The following is a 22,757-nucleotide window of genomic DNA, read 5'->3' on the forward strand; positions in this document are numbered from 1 at the left end:
CAAGATACTATTAAATTTGTATCTATAAAATCCCTTCATAATATTCAAGATTTTACCTTGGATAATTCTAGACTAAGTCATGTAAGTATCTTAGGTATTTATACTAAGAAGTTTCTAGATCACGAAGCATGTAGATTAAAGGCACATTAGTATAAATAGGAGGTGTTAGGTCATTTGCAAATCACCTCCCCAAGTTGTAATCATAGTCCCTTGTAAGGCTCTCTTATATCAAAAGCATACTTTGTTCTTGCAATCTTGTATCCCCATATGAGTCATTTGAATCATTGCTCAACCATTGACTTAATGGCTGATCTTGGTGGGAGACTAAGAGTCGCATGGAAAATTGGAAATTACTCCATGACATCAACCTTGGATAATTTCTTACAAGCCAAGCTCGAGCCCGAACCGTCTTGAGTCAAAACGAGTTGAGCCTAAGCAAAAACAAGCTCAGACTCGCCTCGTTTACACCCTAGGTTAAGTAAGGTCATAACTTGGATACATAATAGACTTAAAATAATAGCTCGATTAACATAATCTATGATAGCTCAACGCACGCCTTTAGATCAAATGTAAATTATAATTAACGTAGTGGCCAACTTATTTAACCAAGGTCCAAACTCAGACAAACTCACACACACCGGTTACTTTTAGCCTTAAAGGAGCCACAAACATGTCAGTGTATAATAAAATCTAATCATGGCACAAAACTCAAACAAAGAACTCGGCTATGAAAACCCTAAATGGTGAAGGAACCACCTTCCTTCACTATGCGGTATGTTGTAGCGATGGTAGACATTGGGATAAAGATGGGATACCTTGGCATAAACTGATTATTTTCTAAAAGCAATATGCAGTTTTAATAAGCAATCCCTAATGTATCTGGATATTTTAATTATGTTGTAGCCTATCCGATATACAACACTTTTCTTCTTAATTCTGGGGGATTTGAATCGGGCTTTCAATCTCGAATCGGTTAAGTTTCATACCGAAAACCTATTAGATGAGTAATTCTTGTTTAGGATGTGGCTTCATTTCAACCGCCAGAAGATTGCTATTGTTGGAACTGTATACATTGCTGCAAGATTCCTAAATAAGGATTGTCATGATTGCCAAAAGTTGTACTCACTGCCAAACGTGTTGCGAGGTATGTAATTTCATTCCACCCTCCTAATTTGCATTATCCAGAAAACTTAGGATCCTCATACGTCATTGTAATGTGTTGTTGATAATTATCATAGTTGATGTTGGTTGGTATATTATAGAGTTTAACTTAATGCTAATGAGTAAAATCTCTTGTGGTTGGCTTTATTTTCTAATAATGTACCGATTTCTCTCTCTTCTACAGATCTACCTCCTCTCCCCTGCACGAGGCTAATAACAAGTCAGCTGTTTTCACACACCACCATGGGTTTTCAAGGTCAGGGGTATTCTCCAAATCACCAGCGAGTTAGAGAATTTTGTACAAGGGTGGCATACCCGTACACAAAGGAGCAAAACATTTTAATAGTAGGGGACATGGATTTTTCATTTTCGCTCAGTGTCGCTCAGTGTTGCTAAAAGGCTGAAGCAAGCTCCTAAACTTAGAGCAACATGCTTGCCCGCTTATGGTAAGTATATATTCAGTTTTCTCATTTTTATTTTTCATTAAAAAATATTCAAACTAACCGTTTGATTCTGATTTGACAGACAATTTGATTAAGATGCATCAATACGCTGAAGCAAACCTCAAAGGACTAGTTCATCACAAAGCTAGCTATTTTTGTGAGGTAGATGCCACTCAAATGGCTTCCGACGATCGGCTCTGCGATCGTAAATATGACCGCATCGTTTTTAACCAGCCCCATGCGGGCTGTAAGTGGCATGAAGCTGATCCGCGTCAGATTCAATAAGTCTGTCATTGGTATTGCCATATAGATTTGATGTTTATTTATTTATTTATCTTATTTTTTTTTGGTAGGAAACATCAAGATCTCCTTGATGGCTTTTTCAGAGAAGCATCCCAGATGCTTTATGAACATGGGGAGATCCATGTTTCCGTAAAACGAATCATCCTTATAGCTTGTGGGACCTGGAAGGCATAGCGGGGAAACACAAGTTGAGTCTAATCAAAAAAATCAAGTTCAATCCCACCGACTTTGACGGCTACCAACACCGGAAAGTTGTGGTAGAAAAGCGGATGTGAATTTTGATGCGTCACATTCGTTTACTTTCAAGTTTGTGATATGTTATCCCTAGTAATTTCTTTATCTGAGTGGTACACATCAGTTTGGTCACTAAAGCATAGGATTTGGTTATTGTCACTTTCTGTAAGGATAAGAAAAATCTCAGATATAATAATAGATTTCAATGATGATGTTAGTTTTGACCGAAGTCTGACTTGTATTGCAAATTTCTTGAATTGATTAGATTGGGCGGAGTGTAATCTGTAACCCTAGTCCAGGGTCCTTGTACCCGATCGGGTATCAAAATCAGGTAGGGAGAAAGAGGGGGGAGAGAGCGCTACAGAGGTGTGCAGGTTTGTTCGGTTTTCTTAACAAACGGACACGAACTATAAAACCATGTTTGTATAATTTTTAGTGTCCGATCGTTTGTTCGGTTAAAGTTAAACGAACTAATATGAACATACCCCATTCGATTCGTTTACAATCCAACTAATTATTTAAATATTTTATTAGACTTAGGGGTTGTTTGTTTACCTCTTATTGAGGCTCTTAATTATTTAGACCTCTTACTGGTTCAGCAATTAACGGTTCAGACTGTTTGTTTCACAATCAGATGTCTGAATGGTTCAGACATTTGCCTCTGAATGGTTAGGATTTATACAGAGTCTGAATGGTTAAGACCTCTAATCTGAATTGGTCAGATATTTGCCTCTGAACGGTTAAGCATTATACAGGCTCTTAATGGTTCATACCTCATACCTCTTACTGGTTCAACACTTAATGGTTCAAAGCTCTGCTCTTACTGGATTAGCACTTAACCATTCAGATGTTGCCAAACAGCCCCTTAGACGCTCATATGCTTATGGGCGAGTGTAGGCCCACTAGCCAAATGTTTAGTGTTTTGGGCTCAAATATTAAATGTCACCATTCAATATAAATTTTAATAAGGTTTCCTTTTATGAACATCTATTGATTCTTACGGCGTACTCTAGCATTTGAACTGTTAACTATTACATGACATATTAACTGACATTTTACACCACTCTTTCCTTATGTTAAGGACTTAAGGGGCATTAAAAGGGTTATTGGTTAACATTTTAACCGGGTGTTAATAAATTGAATTAATTATTTTTTAACCAAAAACTACTAAAAATAAGGTTAAATAGAGTTAACATGATTAAACAATTTCCTTATAATGAGACATAGTAAAATACGAAAAAATGGGTGATGTAGTACTTAGGTGGAGTCAATAAGGGTTACAACATACCCCATGACCAGTTAGACTTCCTACTTTAACTCAGAGATAATTCATTTACAACTTGGTTAGAGAAACCTAAGTCTCGTACATGTCTACATGACACAAGTAAACCATATATGCATGTTTCTTGATTATGTCACTTTACTTGTTTATTAAGGGGTTCTTCCAAACAAATTAACAACACCAACTACTAACTTACCCGGACTAACCGGTGTAAGTAGATACTAGCTACACTATATTTGGAATGTCACAAGGTGTTAATGCATAATTTTATTCTTAGCTGTCGACTATAGTTCACATAATTCTTTCGTATCACCACCTTTGAAAGCCCATACCAGCTTTGAACAAAGTCTTTAACTACCTTAAATGTTTACCTAACTTTTGTATCATTCGACAACCTAGGCACCACGTAGTTAACACCAACCAACGTATTTCACATCAATGAAACCTTTTAAATGCATGATTTTAACTCTCAAACATTGTTTGTTATACTATTAAACACCATATAAGTGACCAATGGTCTTACATCAGGAGCCAAAATCTAAAGATAACGCCCCTAAATTCCGTGGGCCGTGGTGGAAAACCAATAAAAATACATTTGAAATCAACATTCCGATCACCAAGCTTGACACTATGGATCCCATATTCCCATGGTCCACTACCATAACTCCCTTATATGTATTCTTTTGTAGCCTGCTTGTTGTGTCTTATGTAGAATTGAAAATTAGAGGAGGTGAATAGGTTTGCTTGAAATTCTTCTTTAATTAAAGACCAACTATAATTTATGAATGAATTAGCCTTGTTTGAAACCCAACAATTATAACGTGCAAGACATGTAAAATGTTTAAAGTAAAAAGACAATAGATTTATAGGGGTTCAAGTTAGGGGTATTCACGTTTTGGTTTAAAACCATGAAACTAGTCATTACGTTTGGTTTCCCGATCGGGTTTTTTTCTGGTTGATTGGTTTATGAAACTTCAAACCGCATCCAACTGATAAAGTAACAAACCAATTTGATACCAGCCAAAAACCTAGTATGGGGCGTGAGAAATCCAACTAATTATATATATATATATATATTAATGCAAAGTAATGATTAACTAGTATTAAACACCCCCCGCGTTGCGGCGGGGGTGAGCACTAATGTCACACTACTATCAGCGACCACCAACACTGAAGTTGCGGTGTTAATGCGAAGAAATTAAACGGAAACGTAAAACACAGAATAAAATAACTAAGTTGATTTAGGACTCGCGCGTTACGATGAACCCGCTTATATTTTTTCCCGTTTGACAGGTTCATCGTAATCTATATATAATATATATCATTACCACTATACAAACCATAATGCATACATTACAACAACCATTGTATCAATATGTTGCAAATTATATTTATACAAGATTTTTGCTAAATTAATTAGATTATTATAAATAATAGTAATTTACAAATAAAACAAAACAACTTTGAATGGATCAAACCGATTGAATATGGTAAGATAATGAAACCATTATTTGATTAGGGTACAACCACTTAAGCACAATTTACAAGCATACATGCATACAAAACATATTGAATTTGGTAAGGTAATGAAACCATTATTATTTGATTAAGGTACAACTACTTAAGCACAACTTACAACCTATATTTGACTAAGGTACAACCACTTAAGCACATGTTACAACCAATGATGTTGTGATTAAGTTGTAAAATTAATAAAGTATTTGGGTTAAAAGTAAAACAATAATTAAAGACAAAATAAAAATTAAAGAGAAAAATAATCAAGTGGGTACAACCATTTTTGCTAAAATTACAACTAATCATGCAACAAAATGTTATAAATTAATATATTGATGTTGTGATTAAATTGTAAAATTATTAAAGTATTTGGGTTAAAAGTAAAATAATAATTAAAGACAAAATAAAATTAAAGAGAAAAAAAAATCAAGTGGGTACAACTATTTTTGCTAAAATTACAACTAATAATGCAATAAAATGTTATAAATTAATATATAGTTAATTAATAGTTAATAGTGTTATGTATTTTTACTTTTTATTTGCTTCATATTATTAAATTATATATATTAAAATAAATTTATTATATTATATTTTATATTATATATGCTTTTAACATGTTTAATTTTCATTTAGTTTAATTTAATAAACTGTATTCGTTAACTTTTTTTTAAATGAATATGCAAGGTGTGTTCAATTTTTTGTTTCTTGATATTTCGGTATAACTTTTGTTGAAATTGAGTTGTATTTAAAATAAGCTACTTTTTTGGTATTATAAGCTACAATCAATAATTGTCAACATTGTACTGGTATTCGTATATATAATCGGTACTAGTATTTTTTTATTGGAATCGGTGAGGGAATTCATTTTTATGATTCTCAACATAAGACATATTCTTTTGTACATATCATGATTTAAAACCGAGTGCTGGTAAACTGAGATCGACTGAGAGGCCGTTTGTTTAGCTCTTAATGTGGCTTTTAATGGTTCACACTATTTGTTTCACGAGTAAATGTCTGAATGATTCAGACATTTGCCTTGATTAAGCATTATGTTGAGTTTGGAAGGTTAAGACATCTTATCTGAATTGGTCAGACATTTGTCTCTGAACAGTTAAGTATTATACCGCTCTTAATAGTTCAGATCTCTTACTGGTTTAGACTTCTTACTGATTCAACATTTAATTATCCTTGAGCACTAGCAATTCTGAGGGTGTAAGGGGTGCTCACCTAAGAGGTGAGTCCCCTCTCTTACGCCCAACCAATCAATCAGTGCCACGTCAACTCCCCTCTTAAACTCCCCTAACACCCCATTTTGATGGCGGCACTCCCCTCTTAGGGGAGTTGGGTTTTTTTTTTTTTTTTTTTTGTAAAATTATGCATGATTACAAATTAAAAAAATATTAATAAAAATAAAAATTAAATAAAAGACATTTCATTAAATTAAAAAAAAAATACATTCAAACTAGAAAAATATAAAAACAAACTACTCGTCGTCCGAATCAACTTCAAGGTGAGGCAGATCTAAATTTCCGAGATGCTCAACGAGATCGTGTTTTAGTCTCCAATGCGTGTCTTCGTCAATGAGCTCCGTATAAGCTGTATCATCGAAGACGGGTTCGACTGGAGGATCTTGAATATGTACCGGTGCTATCGCCCTTCCGTCGTCTTTTATAATCATGTTGTGTAAAATAAGGCACGTATACACGATGGACCTTATCTTTCTCACCGTTTTCGAACGCATTGGACGATTTAGTATTCCCCACTTCGACTTTAACACACCAAACGCCCGTTCCACATCTTTTCTTGCGGCCTCGTGTTGCCTCTTGAACTTTTTTTCATTCGGGTCGTGTGGATATGAAAAAAAGACTTCACAAACACGGACCAGGTAGGGTAGATCCCATCAGTAAGATAATACCCGCGTTTGTATAAGTGGTTGTTCACTTGAAATGGACAATTTGGCGCCGTTCCGTTTCGTTGAGCAAGAAATAATGGAGATTGTTGCAGCACGTTGATGTCGTTTTGTGAACCCGCCGGGCCACAAAAAGCATGCCAAATCCACAAATCTTGAGACGCCACCGCTTCTAACATAACCGTCGGGTATTGATGATCGCCTCTCATGTATTGTCCACGGAATTCTGTGGGGCACATTCTCCAGACGAAGTGTGTACAATCCAGACTACCCAACATACCAGGTAGGTGATGCCTCTCCTCATGAGCCTGATACAATAGCGCGACGTCGTGGCTCGTTGGTCTACGTAGGAATTCACCGCCATACCTTTTACAGACCGTCTCGCAGAAATATTCAAGGCACTCACGAGAGGTCCTTTCAGACATATTTAAATACTCGTCCCCCTCGTCTGGTGGGTTACCGGTTGCAAGTTGTTTAATTGCCGAAGTAACCTTTTGCAACGGTGTAAAACTTTTCTTCATTCTCCTGTCTAAGCCTTCTTTAAACCACTCGTCATACGCTTCCACGTCACTAACAATTTTTAGGAACAAAGACTTGGACATACGAAATCTGTGACGAAAAGTATCTTCATTAAATTTTGGATTTTCATCAAAATAATCGGCCATGAGTGTCTCATGGCCCCCCTCACGATCTCGACGGACATAATTTTTTTACTAGACGATGTCGTGTCTAGTAGCTCCGCTTGTTGGATGAGATTTTGGAAGAAAATTAAGCTACTATCGCTTGACGATGCATCTCCATCGTCGGGAAAGTCGGGTAGGGTAGAAAGAAACGGAAGCTTGGAATCCATTTTGTATTTGAAAGATTTGAGTTTGAGAGTTTTGGTGTGAGTTTGAGAGTGGTGAGTGTGGTAAAAAAATTGATTTAGGTTGGTTAGATATATATTGTTTAAAAAAGTTGAATTTTTATTTTTTTTTTTAATAAAAATGACCGTTTGACAACGGTATTATTTCGAAAAATGTGCCAAACCACGCGGTAAGTCCTCGCCGGATGACCCCCGATTCGGGTCCCCGCTTTGATGGCGACGGTGTTCCCGATCGGGGACAAGGGTCACTGCAACCCTTCCCCGAGAACGCCCCGTACACCCTGAAGTTGCTAAACAACCGAGTGCCAAGAAATTCGGATGCTTTATGCTTATAGAATTAAAAAGGCGGTTCTATTTTTCAACAACTCATACACACGGTCCCGAGTCCACCAGGTAGCACCAACTTACACCATCCACCCCATTCCACACACCTCTAAATATTCTCTCCACCTCCGGCCACCGTACACAACCACCGTAAAACCCTAAAAACCATGAGAAGAGTCTCCACACTCGCCGCCTCCTCTCTCTCACGCGCCATCCTATCTTCTTCCGAACACCACCACTACAAAATCCTCTTTCCGGCAGCCTCCTCTTTCGCCGCCAATGCCGGATCCTCTCGCCGGTGGTTCTCTTCACCTGTAGGATCCATTTCCTCCGGCGGCTCTCCCTCCGCCACTAAAGTTTTTCTCTCGTTAGGTTGTCTCGCCGCCTCCGCTGCTGCCGGTGCGTCGCTCTTGGCGGAGAAAGAGGCGTATGCGAAAGAGCCGGTTAAGTTAGATCTGCTTCCGAAGGAGGTTGTGCTGTATCAGTATGAATCGTGTCCGTTTTGTAACAAGGTTAAAGGTATTGGTGATTAGTTTTCGTGTTCAGCAAGTTTTGTGTTGTGTGTAGATTTAGGGCAAACTGTTAGGAGTAGTGTGATTTAGAGGAGAATGTTGCTGTTGATATTAATATATGTGAGTATAGCTATTGTTTGTGTTTTATTAAATTGTTATGGACTTATGGTTGTTGAACTTCATATATGGATTTAATATGGTTGTAGTTAAAAGCATGATAGAGAGCATTGTTGTTGGTGATCAGTTGCATTGTTTTGGATATGCGATCGAACTTGAGTACTTGACAATAGTTAGGTAATCAAGTTTAATGTCTTGGTATGAGTATGATATTCTTTTGAAGAAAGAAGTGTGAGGGGGTGTTTGAGATTGGTTATTAAGATTGCTTATCTGCCACTTATTCTTAACATCTTTTAAAGCAGTTTAGAATAGCAATACATCCTCAAAACATAGTATGGGTATGTTTGGCATGGAGCTTTTAGGAGCTTCTAGCTTTAAGCTTTTAAGAAAAAGCTCCTACTCAATAAAAAGTCTTGTTTGGTTGAAGGAGCTTTAAGCTTTTAGGTTAGGAGCTTGAAGCTTTTGGTTGAACGCTACTACTAGTAGCGTTTAGAAGGAGCTACAAGCTTTTAGGAAAAAAATGACTATTTTAACCTCTAAAAATAAGGAACTTTTTAATGCACCAACTTTCTAAATTTTTAGTTAGGTCCATTTTGGTCATTTTATACATTTTATTAAAAGCTCCAGCTACTCTACCAAACACCAAATATATCTAAAAAGCTACAACTACTAGCTACCAGCTACAGCTATCAGCTTCCAGCCACTAGCTACCAGCTTCCAGCTTGCAACTACCAGCCACCCGCTACTTTTGCCAAACATACCCTATATCTGTATTAAAGCACACAGAAGCAGTTATGCTTAGGATTCCCTAACACCCCCAATGGTAGTTTCGAAGACATGTTTTCGAAAACAATGAAGTATGAACATAAGTGCATGAAGAAAAATGAAACTGAATGATGATAAAGTGAACACAGTTTGGTTCATTGTTTATAGTTGTGATGAATTCCCTCTAAGCTTGAAATTATGTTACGACTTACCATGTCTCTGATCACCAAATCATAATTTAATAGACTATATTCCATGCTAGCAAGTTTCTTGAAATACATTCGTTTTAGCATCTTTAAATACATGCATAGCAGTGCATTATTTGAAGTATATATGGAGCATTATGTTAGATGAAAGGCAGATTCTTTTCTGAAGGTATTGAAGCACGGGTTAGGGTAGAAAAAGTTTTAAGAATGATTTTATGTGTTTCATAACTCATAATTTCTGCAATGTAAGAACCATACATTAAATCCTTGTGTTTGTTTTTGTTATAAGATTCATTGTAGCGAAGGTCAAGTTTGTTTTAGGTATGCTTTGCAAGGGAAGCAGGGTATGTAGAAGCAAGGAAAAATGGATATATGATACCTACTTTGCTTGTTTTTTCAGCGTTTCTAGATTACTATGATGTGCCGTACAAAGTTGTGGAGGTGAACCCACTTAGTAAGAAGGAAATCAAATGGTCTGATTACAAGAAGGTGCCTATACTAGTTGTGGATGGTGAACAGCTGCAAGATTCATCAGGTTATATTTGAATTAATCATAATTGACTTATGATTCTCTTCTCATCCTCTAAGTTCAGTATTTAAGCTTGAATTAAAGGTGTGATAAAGTTCTATAATATAAATATTTATTGCAGCTATTATTGATCAGCTCAGAAACAAGCTCAGTCCTCCCGCGAAGTCAAGTTCACTGGTTGACGGTGATGATGAAGAAAAGAAGTGGCGTCGGTATGCTTCTTATTCGTATTCTCTTTCTTATGTCACATTTTTTTATACATATCTAAGCTGTAGGAATTTTGCAAATTTTCTTTTTATGTTTAATGCTTTAGGTGGGTTGATGATCATTTGGTTCACGTTTTATCACCGAATATTTACCGAAACGCTTCTGAGGCTCTGGAATCCTTTGACTATTTCACTAGCAATGGTGAGCCAGAAATATGGTATACTGAAGTTAATTTAGTATAGATATATATATCTTTTTTTAAATCTGTAAAGAATCTATAACAATCTTGAACTTTATATTCAGGTAATTTCAGCTTTTCGGAAAAATATACAGTAAAATACGCGGGGGCTGCTGCTATGTATTTTGTATCTAAGAAACTGAAGAAAAAATATAATATCACTGATGAAAGGGCAGCTTTGTATGAAGCTGCTGAAACCTGGGTTGATGCCCTTGACGGCAGGGAGTTTTTAGGTCAGTTTTTTTGGTGACGTTTTGATCCTTCTTTTGTCAGTGTTTATTCTGTGTTTCACTTGACTTTTACTTTTCAACTTGAAGTGTCAATTGTCAAAACAGTCGGGCAAATGCATCATGCTCAATTTGATTTTAGATAGTTCATATTTTATACAATTAAAGACTATATTATTAGAAAATTTATCTAATTTATACACTGGAGGACTATTGACCCATTTTGGGGAATTGGCCTGTAATAATCTCACCAATAGCTTATTGGCCATTAATAATCCCACCTCAGAATATTCCCCCCACCAGTCCCACCTTTCACCTATTTTTCCTACAATGGTCCCCCGTTAAAAAAACTTAACGGAGTTAAGCTTTTTTTCCAAATAACAAACAGATTTTTTTGGGCTTTTGATCAGAACAATGATACGAGCCCATTGATGTAAAACTTACTTCGAAATGGTGCTCCAAGTAACTTGATTTTGGTTAATTGGAAATTTAAACACCCGAATTGAAGCGTCGTTTTCATCGATTGGAGCACCATTTCGAGGCAAGTTTTACATCAATAGACTCGTATCATCGTTCTAATCAAAAGCCCTAAAAAATCTGTTTGTAATTTGGAAAAAAGCTTAACTCCGTTAAGTTTTGTTAACGGAGGACCATTGTAGGAAAAATAGGTGAAAGGTGGGACTGGTGGGGGGAATATTCTGAGGTGGGATTATTAATGGCCAATAAGGTCTAGGTGGGATTATTACAGACCAATTTCCCTTACCTTTTCAGCTAAATGCTTTGCTTTTTCTTATTTGACCCGTTAGAGATAAAACATAAGCCAAATAGACCCATTTGTTAGTAACTGGGTTGAAATGGCCACCTCAAGGGTTGGTCTAGTTGATATGCTTTTAGAGGTGCCAAATTGGATGAGTTGGGTAACGGGTTAAATTGGTTCAGGTCAGGTAGACTGATGCATGAACACTTTGCTTTATTGTTTTCTTGATAATTTTGCAAGTAATTAGTGCGAGGTATGGTTAGCATAACTATATTATTACAATGATACACTAGTTTTTTTTGTATAAATCAGTTTAACGATGTTATGCATTTTGGGTGACTTTGACCCGTTTTTCTCAGTTCTTTTTACCCAACTTTAAGTGTGACCTATTGGATTTTAAGGGTGATGGTGCATTTTGTATGGGCCTCATGCATAGTTATCTATGTGAAGATAGCATTCACTATTGCGCGCTTCATAGTGTAATGCACATATCTTGCAATTTGTTAATTAGCGACTCCATAGCATGATTATAGCGGGATTCCGACGATGAATTCCGGCTCCGGTGCTGCAATTTCTGATGGAAACCAGGAAGAAGAAGAAGAACGGCTGCGTGTTTCTTGCGTTTTAGCCTTTTAGGGTTAAATAACTTCATGTATTTTAACATTTAACCCCTTTTATCTTTCACTAGTTTACATTTAGTCCCTAAAACTTGTAAAAACTTACATAAAAAGTGTAAAATTAGTTTCTATATTTTAATAGTTAACCCCTCTATTCTTCACTAGTTTACATTTGGTTCCTAGAACTTGTAAAAACTTACATAGTGTAAAATTAGTTTCTGTATTTTAACATTAACCCCTTTAATTTTCACTAGTTTAAATTTGGTCTTTATACTTCTAAATTTATACATAATAAGTATTTAATATATATTTATATGGGAAGGATAAAATGAAAACCCACTTGAGTTGAAAAGACCCAAGAAACCCTTGTAAAAACCCTATGTAACATTTTAATTTTTTTTTCTAAAAAAATAAGGAATGTAACATACATGTATTTGATCATTTTTGTAAAAAAAATGCGCCGAGTAGTTTTTTTCTTTTTTAAAATGTTAGAAATTCCATGTTACATAATATATGTCCAAAAAATGTAACATACAGATTTTGAACATTTAAAAAAAAGTAGTCGGCGCTTTTTACATTTTTTTATAAAAATGTTCATATATTTACATTCCCGGTTGTTTAGAAAAAAAATAAAAATGTTACGCAGGGTTTTCGTGAGTTTTTTCAACTCAAGTGAGTTTTCTTCCTATATGTGTGTGTGTGTGTGTAAAAATTATAAATAGCTACTTTTTCTTTCTTAAATTTTTAACTACCTTATCGCTAAACACAAAATAACGGGCACTATTTCATCGCTATTGCTACGTGGCATATAGGTACCTTGGCGCAATTTGTTGCTATTCGCTATCGATAACTAGGGCCTCGTGTAGTAGTTAGGCCAATGGTGCTAAATGTCGGTATGTCACTGTTAGAGATACACGTATAAGGAAACAAGGTTTCCTTTAATTAGTTTCTTCATTTAGGCTATATTGTATATCTATTAGACCATGCGTAATGGTTAATGCACCCTGAGGGGCAATTTTTGCCACATCAACATCATAAAGCCCCCTTCAAAAAATGTAACTGTTAATGCTTCTTAATGCCCATTTCATTCAATACTTCCCATTTTTTTCTCCTCTTTGGGCATTATTCTAGAAATGCACCTCCCTCTTCATGCCCCTATAACGCATAGGGGGATGGTGCTGGGGGCGTTATCAAACCCTTTCATGCCTCTATAATGCCCATTATGCATGGCCTTAGGCCATCTGTAATGGTTAATGCCCTCTAATGGGTATTTTCCGCCACATCAACATCTTAAGGCCCCTTAAAAAATTGTGTAATGGTTAACGCTCCTTAATGCCTTCATTAGTTTCCAATTTTGTTTTCTTCATTGGTCATTATATTAGAAATGTCCCTCCATCTTCATTCCCCTATAAATCCCACGGGGATGGTGTGGGGGAATTATCAAGCCACTTCACGCCCCTATAATGCCCACTACTCATGGTCTTAAAGGAGTTGCCCGACAAATATATCAAGCAATATATTCCTGATCTGGATACTAAAAAATCTTATTATTATTTTTGTATGTCTTATGACTGCATCAGGTGGTTCTAAACCTAATCTGGCTGATCTTGCTGTCTACGGAGTGTTGAGACCTATCCGTTATCTGAGGTCGGGTAAAGATATGGTTGAGCACACCAGAATTGGCGAGTGGTATACGCGAATGGAGAGTGCTATTGGTGAATCTTCAAGGATAAAGGCCTAATCTTACGGTGAAATGATATGCAAAAGTAAAGTATATATACATTTTGCCTTCAGTCTTGATTGAATTATGTTGATGAGATTTTGTTAAATTTTTGTTGTTGCTATGAATTTGTAGCACGATATCGGTTTTCTTTTTGCTGTAACAGATTAGAACCAGTGCCACACATAGGCTGGTATAGTACAATAATAGAGAAAAGACTGGTAGGATGTGATCATACTATTATTGATACAAAAAAAAATAAAACTCATCAAAACTTTGCATTTTAGTGTTTGGTACTATTGGTTTTGATAGCAGGTTAGTGTGTTTGTGTGGTGGTATGAAAGGTTGGGTGTGTGTGTGTGTGGATGTTGGTAATAAAACTGATTATGTTATATTGGATAATTAATTTAGGGGTCTTAAATGGGTTGTGGTTACGAGTTAAACCTGACACCAAATCGTCTGAAACATAGGAACACATTGGTTTTTAGCGGTACAAACACGAATTTTTTTGGCTGAAATTTGTTTTGTTACATTTATTTAATGGATAATATAAGCTATGCAGTTAATATCGGTTATTGGTCTCCATGTAAAATATCAGTGTCAAATATCGGTTAAAATATTGGTACCGATATTATCGGCGATATTGACCGATATTTTAACGATATAAGTGATTGTTAAATGTAAGTTTTAAATGTTGGTGTTTCAATTCTTAATAGGTTCTTACTAGCAATAATTGTTAGTGTTTTGCAAGTTGCAAAAGGTTAATTTGTTAAATTGCTACATGTATAAATTCAGCATGATATTAAAATTACCGATACCCCATGTCGGTAACCTATATCTCAAATATCAGTATGTGACCGATATCCGATATTTTACCGCATTAACTGCTTAGAATAAAAATTAGGATGTTATATTGGTTGTGGTTACGAGCTTAACTTACCAAATCGCGTCTAACATATAAACACAAACACGACTAATAAAAACTTAATTTTATTTTGTTTTATTTATTTATACTAACTTTTGCATATCAATACTCTAAAGTAAAAAAATATTCACAATTCTCTCATCTCAAGCCGACTACAGAAGATGTTTCTTTGGGTGAGAATCAGTGGCGGAGCTAGCCCATTAATTTAGGGGTATCCTGAAATTTTTTTTTTACCGTGCAATCATACAATAATAAAAAAACGATAATAAATAAAGTAAAACAAATATCTAATAGATTTATCCCCTTCTTTTTCCATAGCTTGAGTTCCATCACATCATCGTCGTCTTTTATTTCATCAAGAGTTTTTTTTTTCGACCATACAAACCATAGCATTGTTGAAATATTCCGGGCTCATTCAATTTAGAAAAACGACTTTCAACGGTTGCGGTTGCAACCGGTAAAATCAAAGCTAGCTTCACTAGCCGATAAACCAAAGGACAAGAACTATGTGTTCCGGTTTCAACCTTATGACGGGCAAGATCACTTATTCAATTATAATATTGTTTTAGGTATTGGGCTAACTTTATCAATTATATTTAAAGTCTACTTTAAATTTTATTATTATTAATTTGGGCTTATTTTATCATTCGGGCTTAATTATTCTATAAGTCTTCAGGTTGTAAAATGTTTGGGATTGTAAAAAAAATGGGATTTTAGTAATATCAAGTATCTTATTTTTTGGCTAAGGGTACTGTCGTATTTTTTTGGGTTATCCTTTATATATAAAAAAAAACACTACGAACACGGGGTTGAGCCGTAGCCCGTGCTACGGCTTGTTATATTATGGTTCCACTTCCGCCCCTGGTGAGAATCTAAATGACCTGGGATTTGGATTCTAATGATCAGTAGTTTTTGGTTAAATGTGTTTGGAAACATATTGATCATTAATCTATTCATGTTATCGGATAACAAGATGGAATAGATCATTTCTAATTAAGATCATGTTTTGCGTGTATTGGGACAATTTTTGTAACAAGTGTACCAAAAATGATTGGTTACATGACTATATCGACCACGTATTCGTAGTGTAATGAACGAACCGATGTAAACGAATTCACGCTTTTGCAGGTAAATCCCGCAAGTTATGTCTATAAGGTGAAAATGGAAAACTAGTGACTTGCCTTAAAACTTTTTTTTTTCTTTTCTTAAGTGAAGATGAATGGAATTTTTTAACCTTTGATAAATTTTAGTTACCTCTCTTAGTTGTGTCCTTCGAAAAAAATATGCTATGTGTTAATTTTCTTTATTCTACAAATATAATATATATCTACTATAAGCCCACCTGTAGTGCAGTGCTACATCACACCAAGCTTAAGTATACCGTCTCATGACGTCCCTGAACACCATTACGGGGGGGCCAGTGGCGAAGGATAATGGGTGCTCGGGGGTGCACCCGCCTACCCCAATGTTTCGGTTAGAAGTGTATATGACCCGATTTTTCGTCCGAAAATTTTAAAATTATATAGGATTGCCCCCCAATTATTTTTCCTAAATAATGGGTAGTTTGGTAAATATATTTTAACTCTTATTTTATTTGTTTAACCCTTAATTACCGACCACACAATAAAATTAATATCTCACAAATATCTTCATGATTTACATAGAAAAAGAAATTGCTGATAAGTTTGATTCGGAAGACCTATTTGATGAATTCAAAAATCTTAAAGGTCGTCGGGCTGAGTTGTAATTTTTCGTCTATGTTCCATTTATCTCGTATCATTATATATATATATATATAGGTCTTTTTTTTTGTTATACAATATTTAGTTTTTCTATGTGCAAGAACAGGTCCTTTGAATGAATGAATTTTTTAGTTTTATTTGAAACTATTATTATTTGACCTGACCTGAATGGAATAGCCGATCCGACCCGAAACATAACGATAGGAAAATCTTTTTGGGTCCCATCACTTTACGCCCCCTCGAAACTTTTGGTCAAGCTCCGCCACTGGGGGGGCGTCATGTGCTGAAAATCTCTCCTCCTCATGAAAATTTTCACGGCGTTGCCCATTCTTCCCCACTCACACACACACACACACATATATATATACATACATATATATCCCCACTAGACATTCAAGTTACATAAAGCCTCATAAAGCCTTACGCGTTTCGCCATTTATCACATAACGCCCCACAAAGGACTTTATGACTACATATGGACTAATAAACTTCATTAGAATTGTACTTTCGAACCGAGACTTCAGTTGAATAAGCACTTGTCATCTGCTACATAAATGAAAAAATGAAAAAACGAAAAAGAATTGATTAATCAATATCTACCATGACACAACATGTTAATTAACTCTTCATCAACTAATAGAAACAAGAATATAAATCATCTGTACCTAATAATTCAGAAAGTAGACATGTTGATGCTGATCGAGTTCCTTTTTATGGCGTACAATTATGATGGTTAAGGTAGGTTATGGAACCCACGAATTCTAGAGAGAGAGAAGGGATGAAAATTGTATGTGAGTTGGTGATTTGTGATTAGATTTTAATTCCTCTTTAATGATCTCTATATATACATTAAAGAGGAACCCTATTTTAGATAGTAAGGGAAATTACGTCTATCAAATAATTACCAATTAATTAATAGGGGTATTTAAGTCGGTGATTATAATTAGATAAATGATAACTAAAGTAATTTAATTAGATAAAATACCTACAAAACGGGCATTGATGAGTCGGGGAGTACCAGGTATAGACCAAACTTGCAGCAGGTGCGGCATAGTGGAAGAAGACGAGAATCACATGATCGTTCGATGTTTGTTTTCGAGGATCATTTGGTGGCAAATATGCAAATGGTTAAAAGTCTCATTCCCTGAAGACGGACTGTCCATTCATGGTATGCTCAATGTGGTGAAAGAAGCAAAAGGATCGAAGGTATGGAAAAAATCGTAGGGGCAGTCGTCATGACGACCATGTGGGAGATTTGGAAAATAAGGAACGAGAAGATTTTCAACAACAAATCGATCACCATTACAAGAACGGTGGAACAAATCAAAGAGAACTCCTTTTTATGGATAAGGTGTAGAACAAAATTTTGTAATCTAGATTGGGATAGGTGGTGTGATTTCAATGTTCGGGACATAATCATGTAACCAGGTCTCAGCGCTGGCCCATTTTTTGCCCTTTCTATATATATATATATATATATATATAAGTTTCGCCGTTCAAAAAAACATACGCGCGCACACACACACACATATATCTATATATATATATATATATATATATATATATATATATATATATATATATATATATATTCGTACACGACCTCACTCCTCCCATTTCACATTTCCTACCTGTCCTCACATATTTTACCTTCCCTCTCTTCTCCAGAGATCCTCCCCACCCGTTCCTTCCTCTTGCACATCGGTCCAGAGTCGTCCAAGGACATATAACAAAAGATCTAAAATATGTTAAGTGTTTCTATATACCCAACCATTACGAGTCTTAGGATGTTAAATGAGATCTATTTTTCGGTAGAGCTAGGCATAAGCCCGATCAATTTCATACACATGAATCTGAAGATGACAAACTAGTTAATAGATTGACATAAACACGACCCATAACCCGACTTTATTTATTATACATTTAAATATAAATTTTTTGTAAAAAATATTTAACTATAAAACTCGATTTCTATTTCTTTTTTAACTTTTATTTTTTGTGACAAAATACTGAAACAATGTTATGTTGTGGTATAAAAACACATTTAGAAAAGCTTTTATAATACAAATAGGTTAAACAATCAACTATGAAACCGCCAGGTTGATCCAAACTCGTTTAAGAGAATGTGTTCGTAAATTTGACCTGAAAATATAACAGACAGGACTACATCTGAACACATGATTTCATTTTTAGTTTATGTCATATTAAAAAATCCACACCACCTTTTGTTACCCGGATATAGAGTAAATTGTCATTTTAGTCCCTGAGTTTTTGTCCAAATTGTCATTTTAGTCAAAATAGTTTTTTTTTCTCTTCTGGATCACTGACTTTTCCTTTTTCTTGTCATTTTGATCACATTGCCTAACTTAGTCTAAAAACTAGGTTATAATCAGGGGTATTTTTGGCATGAAATTGTTATGGGGTTTATAAATTATGTTGTAAACTACCCCTGGTTATCACTACACAAAAGTTATGCAAAAAATACCCCTGGTTATAACCAGATTTTTAGACTGAGTTAAACAATGTGATCAAAATGGCAAGAAAATAGAAAAGTCTGGGACCCAGAGAAGAAAAAAACTATTTACACTAAAATGACAATTTAGAACAAACCTCAGTGACTAAAATGGCAATTTACTCCCCGAATATATAACCGGTGTTATTGATGAATGTTATATGAGTTATAACCATATTAAATTACATAACATGATAAAATTCTTTATTATGTTTTCTATAATAAAATAAAAGAAAACAATACATTTATCAAAATTTTAAACTCTCTAAAAATATCCAAACAATATCTCACAAATGATTAGGGAAATTGAACTATAATAATCCCTAGTAGCCGTTATTGGTCATTGGCAGTCTCACTTTGAAATATTCCCCCTGACAGTCCAACCTTTCACATATTTTTCTTCTATTGGTCCGCCATAGAAAAACTTGAGGTTAAGTTTTTTTCTGAATTACAAAAAGATGTTTTAGAGCTTTTGATCAGAATGACGATACGAGTCGATTGATGTAAAATTTACCTCGATTTGATGCTCCAAACAACTTGATTTTTGTTAATTGGAAATTCAAACACCCGAATTGAAACACCATTTTCGTCATTTGGAGCACCATTTCGAGGTAAGTTTTACATCAATCGACTCGTATCCTCGTTCTTTTCAAAAGCCCTGAAACATCTATTTGTAATTCAGAAGAAAACTTAACTTCGTTAAGGCTTTTAACGAGGGACCGATGGAAGAAAAATAGACGAAATATTAAACTGGAAGGGTGAATATTTAAAAGTTGAACTGTGAATGGCCAATGACGGGATTATTAGAAGGCAAGTTGAGTCCAATAACTCAAAAAATAAGAGCATGTTTGACTAAGCTTTTCCAACCAACTTATTGACTTATTGGCTTAATCAAAAAGCCAATAAGGAGTTTTAGTGTTTGGCAAATGCAAAAGTCCTTTTTAAAATGACTTTTTGAGAAGGAGAAAAAGTCATCAAAAAGTCATTTTTGAAAAGTTAGAATGTTGTGACTTTTTAACTAACTTATTGACTTATTAGTTTTTAGTCATCTTACATCAATAAGTTAAGCCAAATACTTTTTTAAAAAACAACTTATTGACTTATTGGCTTTTCCCACCCCATAAACTAATCCAAACACTTTTTTTTAAAAACTAATTTTCAAAAAATCATAAATCAATAAGTCATTTTTTCAAAAGTCCTTTTTAACTTAAATAATTAAATAAGCTTAGCCAAATACCAAACATAATTAAACAAACATTGCAAAAGTGTTTAAAGAGGCAAATGTGCAAAGGGCAAAAAAAGGTCACGCTTCTAAAACCTTCACAAAACCCTAGTTTCCTCCAACCAAAATGCGACCACCAAGAGGCGGCGGATTCGGTAGCAGAGGTCGCGGAGGCGGCGGTTTCAGGGGCGGCAGGGACGGCGGAGGCCGTGGCGGACGCGGCGGAGGTGGCCGCTTCGGCGGCGACCGGTTCAACGAAGGTCCACCGGAGCAAGTCGTAGGTTCGTATTCATCATTTGTTCATGCGTACCATAACCCTAATTTACACATTCAAACACAACTTGATTGCTAATTATGCAGAGGTTTCATCTTTTGTTCATGCGTGTGAGGGAGATGCGGTTACGAAGCTCACTAATGAGAAGATACCGTACTTTAATGCTCCGATTTATCTTCAGAATAAGACTCAGATTGGTAAAGTTGATGAGATATTTGGTCCAATTAATGAATCTGTGAGTATATTTTGTTTGTTTTGTGGTGTGATTTTATGAATCAGGGTTTTGTGCTGATGTGTTTGCTGTTGGAATTTTGTAGTTCTTTTCGGTTAAAATGTTGGAAGGGATTATAGCGGCTTCGTATGCGGCTGGTGATAAGTTTTATATTGATCCGGCGAAGCTTTTGCCTCTGGCCCGGTTTCTTCCGCAGCCTAAGTATGTCTTGTTTGTTTGGTTTGTTGGTTGTGATCTTGATTTTGTTGCATCTAGGGGTGTTTACTGTCAGTCGGTTTTGACAAAAAATCTAGACTGAATGGTTGACTACTAAACATCTGGCGGTTTTACTGGTTTCGCGGTTTGAACACTTGCTTTAAAGTGATAAAAAGAGGATTATGATCATAATATATGCACATACATGACCATATGTTTCAAAATTAAAAAAAATAAAAGCTTATATGAATAATGAAAGGTTAAACATTGTGTTTAGTCTACACGTCCAGTTCCCAAGTATCAAACTGGACTGATCGTCCATTGGGATTTTTGACGAGCCAAACTGACCGACTTGCGTTGGTTTGGTTTGGTTTGGTTGGTTTCCATAGTTTTCGAACACCCTTAGGCTTTATCTTGATCTTATTTTAGGCATTAAAATACTGTAAGTGCAAAGCTAATGAGGGATCGCATTATGTGATTCTTTGAATGCTTATTGACCTACGATCAAGAATTTGGTTTCTTGAATTTGATGAATGATCATACACCCCTGCAAATCATATGTTTTGGTGTATGTTAATGCCATTTTGATTTGGTTTTCTTGTTTGAACTTTAATTTTATAGGGGAGCAGCTGGTGGAAGAGGTGGCGGACGTGGGGGTGGAAGAGGAGGTGGTAGAGGTGGTGGGCGTGGTGGAGGTTCTTTCCGTGGTAGAGGTGCACCGAGAGGTGGCAGAGGTGGTGGTTTTCGTGGTGGTGGTGGTGGGCGTGGCGGTGGGTTTGGTAGGGGCCGAGGGAGATCATAGGACAAGGTGTTTTTTGTATGGTTTATCTAGTGAACTAATCCTTTTGTAGGTTTGATTCATGTTTCACATTTGGCTTATGTTGTGACGTTTAAGTTTGTGTTTGGATGACTTTAATGAGAGAATATCGTCGTTGACATGCTCTGTCAAACTTGTTAGAAAATTTTCAAGGTCATTAAGCAAGTAGTTGGTTTATTTCATATTTCATGACAGGCATCTCTAAGTCGGCACTTTGTGTAAATTTGGCTCTCTTCTACAGGCATCTCCTACTAACCCATGAGCGAGCCCTTTTGCACGGATGGCCGCTTCCCTCTCTTCTCGCAAATGTCTGCAAGTGGCTCTCTTCTCTCTTGTTCACCTCACCCTTCAGACGTCTCGCCATAGATGAAAAGTGAATGTTTGAAGTAATAAATAGCCAAGACACCCAAAATAATGCTGTCTTTGAGTTACACATTCATATGCAAATATGAGTTGCACATAATGAATTCGTACCAATTTGAACAACTATTGACTTCAATTTGAATGATTTCTTTTTGGTAATTAGTGTCTTGATAATTGTTTTTTCCTCATTATTTGTCATTCGCAATTAACACGGTTAAATTTATATATAGAGGCTATAGAAATGATTTGAAGTAATAAGGATATGTTTGGCATGGAGTTTTTAAGGGTTTTTACTAGCTTCTAACTTTTAACTTTTAAGAAAAAGTTTCTACTCAATAAAAAGTTTTGTTTGGTTGAATTAGCTTGAAGCTTTTAGGTTAGGAGCTTGAAGCTTTTGGTTGATCGCTCCTACTAGTAGGGTTTAAAAGGAGCTACAAGCTTTTAGGGAAAAAATGACTGTTTTAATCTCTAAAGATAATGAACTTTTTAATGCACAAACTTTTTAAATTTTTAGTTATGTTCATTTCGGTCATTTTATATATTT

At 35.5% G+C, this 22,757-nt stretch overlaps 2 protein-coding genes and 1 long non-coding RNA gene across 4 annotated transcripts; all 3 read left to right on the forward strand.

Moving 5' to 3' along the window:
- The first annotated feature begins 201 nt into the window (after positions 1 to 201).
- Positions 202 to 2,550, forward strand: LOC110867458. 2 transcript variants are annotated; one of them, XR_002551613.1, is made up of 4 exons: positions 202 to 1,144; positions 1,346 to 1,607; positions 1,687 to 1,766; positions 1,958 to 2,550. It is a non-coding gene; the product is annotated as an uncharacterized LOC110867458 (long non-coding RNA). The 2 variants fall into 2 exon arrangements; XR_002551612.1 differs by having other exon boundaries at positions 1,687 to 2,550.
- Positions 2,551 to 8,062: 5,512 nt separating this feature from the next.
- LOC110869093 (prostaglandin E synthase 2) lies at positions 8,063 to 14,212 on the forward strand. Its single transcript, XM_022118388.2, has 6 exons — positions 8,063 to 8,555; positions 10,037 to 10,171; positions 10,287 to 10,377; positions 10,479 to 10,573; positions 10,676 to 10,843; positions 13,792 to 14,212. The coding sequence occupies exons 1-6, from the start codon at positions 8,204 to 8,206 to the stop codon at positions 13,950 to 13,952; spliced, it is 1,002 nt and encodes a 333-aa protein (XP_021974080.1). The 5' UTR covers positions 8,063 to 8,203; the 3' UTR covers positions 13,953 to 14,212.
- A 6,172-nt stretch (positions 14,213 to 20,384) lies between these two features.
- Positions 20,385 to 21,995, forward strand: LOC110869094 (putative H/ACA ribonucleoprotein complex subunit 1-like protein 1). Its single transcript, XM_022118389.2, has 4 exons — positions 20,385 to 20,613; positions 20,693 to 20,841; positions 20,924 to 21,039; positions 21,655 to 21,995. The coding sequence occupies exons 1-4, from the start codon at positions 20,460 to 20,462 to the stop codon at positions 21,833 to 21,835; spliced, it is 600 nt and encodes a 199-aa protein (XP_021974081.1). The 5' UTR covers positions 20,385 to 20,459; the 3' UTR covers positions 21,836 to 21,995.
- Positions 21,996 to 22,757: the final 762 nt, after the last annotated feature.

Source organism: Helianthus annuus, chromosome 12 (genome assembly GCF_002127325.2).
Source record: "Helianthus annuus cultivar XRQ/B chromosome 12, HanXRQr2.0-SUNRISE, whole genome shotgun sequence".
In the NCBI taxonomy this organism is placed as follows: domain Eukaryota; kingdom Viridiplantae; phylum Streptophyta; class Magnoliopsida; order Asterales; family Asteraceae; genus Helianthus; species Helianthus annuus.